Raw genomic sequence first — 2,619 nt, forward strand, 5'->3', positions numbered from 1 at the left:
TGGTGAATGCCACAAATTCTCCTAAATCACTCGTACGCACAATTTAAGAACAAATCTGTGCGTACGAACGGTTCTTGCATGAGGCCCAATGTTCCAAATTTGATAATGATTTGAAACGTCAAAGTACGTTTTAAAAAAAATCCGGAATAGCYCTTGTCAGCAAAGTGTGTTGACGCTCATTTTTGTCACCTGACACATTTCATACGCTGTCATTGGTTTACAAAACAGATGTCAACGTGGTTTTTAAATTGTTTTAATTTCCTTGTTTTCTACGACACATTAAGTTGTTCAATGTCTTACTCTGTTTTATTTTGCTTGATATTTTCATTGCTGATTTTATGCTCTTTTCTTACTAAAATGTTTTGCTGTTGCTGTTTTTTTTTCTGAACTACTTTTATTTGTATTACACTGTTTTTACCGTTAATGTTGTTTCTCTTGTAATGAATCTACACTGCCTTACGCATGCTGTTCTTAAATTGTTGATGATTTTATTCTTTAATATTTTACGTTTTCCTAGGGTGCCACTGTWCACACTGGACACCAGGACTACAGATGAAAACTAGCCTTTGGCTAATTCTGGCATGTTGCAGATGTACTGTAATTAATATGCACCGTCCTGTTAAATATATAAATTTAAAATTAAGCTGATTTGATGATGCAGTTTTATTGTTTTATTAGTTTTTAGGATACAAGATGGCCTGGCCCTTGCCTTCCCTTCCTACGCAGTTCCGCTCAGTTCKATTTTCCCTTCACTGCTCCATCTGGGATTTCTCCCATAGACAAGGATTTCTTCAGGAGAATTTTGTTCGGGCCAATCAGAGAACAGAAGACAGAGTTTTGAATGACGTCAATTTTTGGCGCAGTGTCTGCTTGTGAGTTTAGCAATGGCAGTGGAGGAAATGAATGAAGCCAGTCTGTGTTGATTAGGCTTCCAGAATAAATTTAATTCATCTGACAAAGCAGCAGCTCTGATTTACAGTCGTCTCGTTCGGCTCGGTATATTTCTCCTCTCAGTAGGGTTGTTTACAGCACACGCAATTTCCGGTTAACTTCTTAGCTTAGTCTCCTTCACATTGGAGCTGGCGTACACGGCCAACTGATCCAATCATTTTAAACTTCAGAGGCCACGCCTCCAGCAAGAATCTCTTCTCTATAGCCGAGAGTCCAGACCCTCGAATGAAGCAAAGCGTAGGACAWGGGGCTGGTTTTAACCASGMTAGATAAGATGCTTCCTACAAAAACCTGAATGTGAATCTTTTCCTAAAATTTCTTGGTGATATCTTGAAGGAAGTGAGCTAAAATGGATAAGAATAAGGTGAAATGATCATGTTGGTTCCGTTGTGAACTGCAGCAAGAAAACATGAGCTGATTTCACCTAAACAAACATAATCTCCCCTCATACTTGAGATAATCATGATTTTGTGTTATTTTGTATGGGTCATAATGTTCTTTTGGAATCTGCTGTCAGATTTAATATTAGTGTAGAATACACCGGGAGGAGGCCCCGAGGAAGACCCAGGACACGCTGGAGGGACTATGTCTCTCGGCTGGCCTGGGAACGCCTTGGAGTTCCCCCGGAGGAGCTGGAAGAAGTGGCTGGGGAGAGGGAGRTCTGGGCCTCCCTTCTGAAGCTGCTGCCCCCGCGACCCGACCCCGGATAGGCGGAAGAAAATGGATGGATGGAATAAAAAAAATGTCCACATCCCTATTGGATGTTCAGGTGAGATAAATTAATAACCTGATGGTTCCAAACTCCTGCAGAGCCTCCACAATGTCAGCCTCCATTACACCGTCAACCAATCCCCTTATGTGCACCACGGGAGATGCCAGTGGTTTGTGGCGGTTTTCRTAACTTTCCTAAGAAATAAGACAAAAACATGATGCTTCTTAAGTTATAAAATACACTGATTTGCAAACTGACAAAACTCACTTTTTCATGTATAGAAATAACCAGGCCTAAAAAGTATACTCTTATCTTTCGTTAATAAATTATGTATTATATCTTTACTTCCACTGACCTGAAAATACAATAACCCTGTACAGCTTGCTTTTTTCTTMTCAATATATAAAAACACTCAATAAACTAACTCCGCAACAGCAGCTAATAAGCTAGCCTGTACGRTTTAGCTGTAAGTACAAATATATCTTCTTCGCACACATTTCTTGTATTGGAAAAGGAAAAACGAACATATTTATTGCAATTTCATCAACRGTGTTTAGAGACACCCTCACCGTTGTCATTCCTCCGTCCTCAGTTTTCTGTCTTTTTGTTGCTCTGCTTCCTTCTCCGTAGTGTCGGGATGCAGTGKCAGCCATGTTGTTGTCGTCCCCTTTTCTTCTTCTTCTTTGTTTTTGTTGTGGCGGATCACAAGCATATTTCAGCTGCATACCGCCACCTACTGTACACGAGTGTCCAGCGACACCACTTTTCATCAAATAAATTAAAATTTTAGTTTTGTGTTGTAAATATATCTAAATGTTTTCTTCAGTTCCCAATAGGTTATTTTTCATTATTTTAATTAATCTCTCCTTTTCAGGCTCATGTGTTTTACAAGTCTGCCACCATTTCAGCTGTAAAAACAGATATTTGATCTGATAAGCATTTAGAAATGCATATTT

At 39.4% G+C, this 2,619-nt stretch overlaps 1 protein-coding gene across 2 annotated transcripts in view; it reads right to left on the minus strand.

Moving 5' to 3' along the window:
• The window catches only part of LOC106531369 (heterogeneous nuclear ribonucleoprotein L), a gene marked incomplete at its 3' end in the record, with an annotated part of 30,900 nt that extends 28,558 nt beyond the window's left edge, over positions 1 to 2,342 (minus strand). For both annotated transcript variants that reach the window (XM_014027216.1, XM_014027215.1), the window contains 2 exon segments: positions 1,739 to 1,857; positions 2,233 to 2,342. In XM_014027216.1, the coding sequence (XP_013882670.1) occupies positions 1,739 to 1,857; positions 2,233 to 2,316 (203 nt within the window).
• Positions 2,343 to 2,619: the final 277 nt, after the last annotated feature.

This window comes from Austrofundulus limnaeus, unplaced genomic scaffold (genome assembly GCF_001266775.1).
Source record: "Austrofundulus limnaeus strain Quisiro unplaced genomic scaffold, Austrofundulus_limnaeus-1.0 Scaffold624, whole genome shotgun sequence".
NCBI classification, from domain to species: domain Eukaryota; kingdom Metazoa; phylum Chordata; class Actinopteri; order Cyprinodontiformes; family Rivulidae; genus Austrofundulus; species Austrofundulus limnaeus.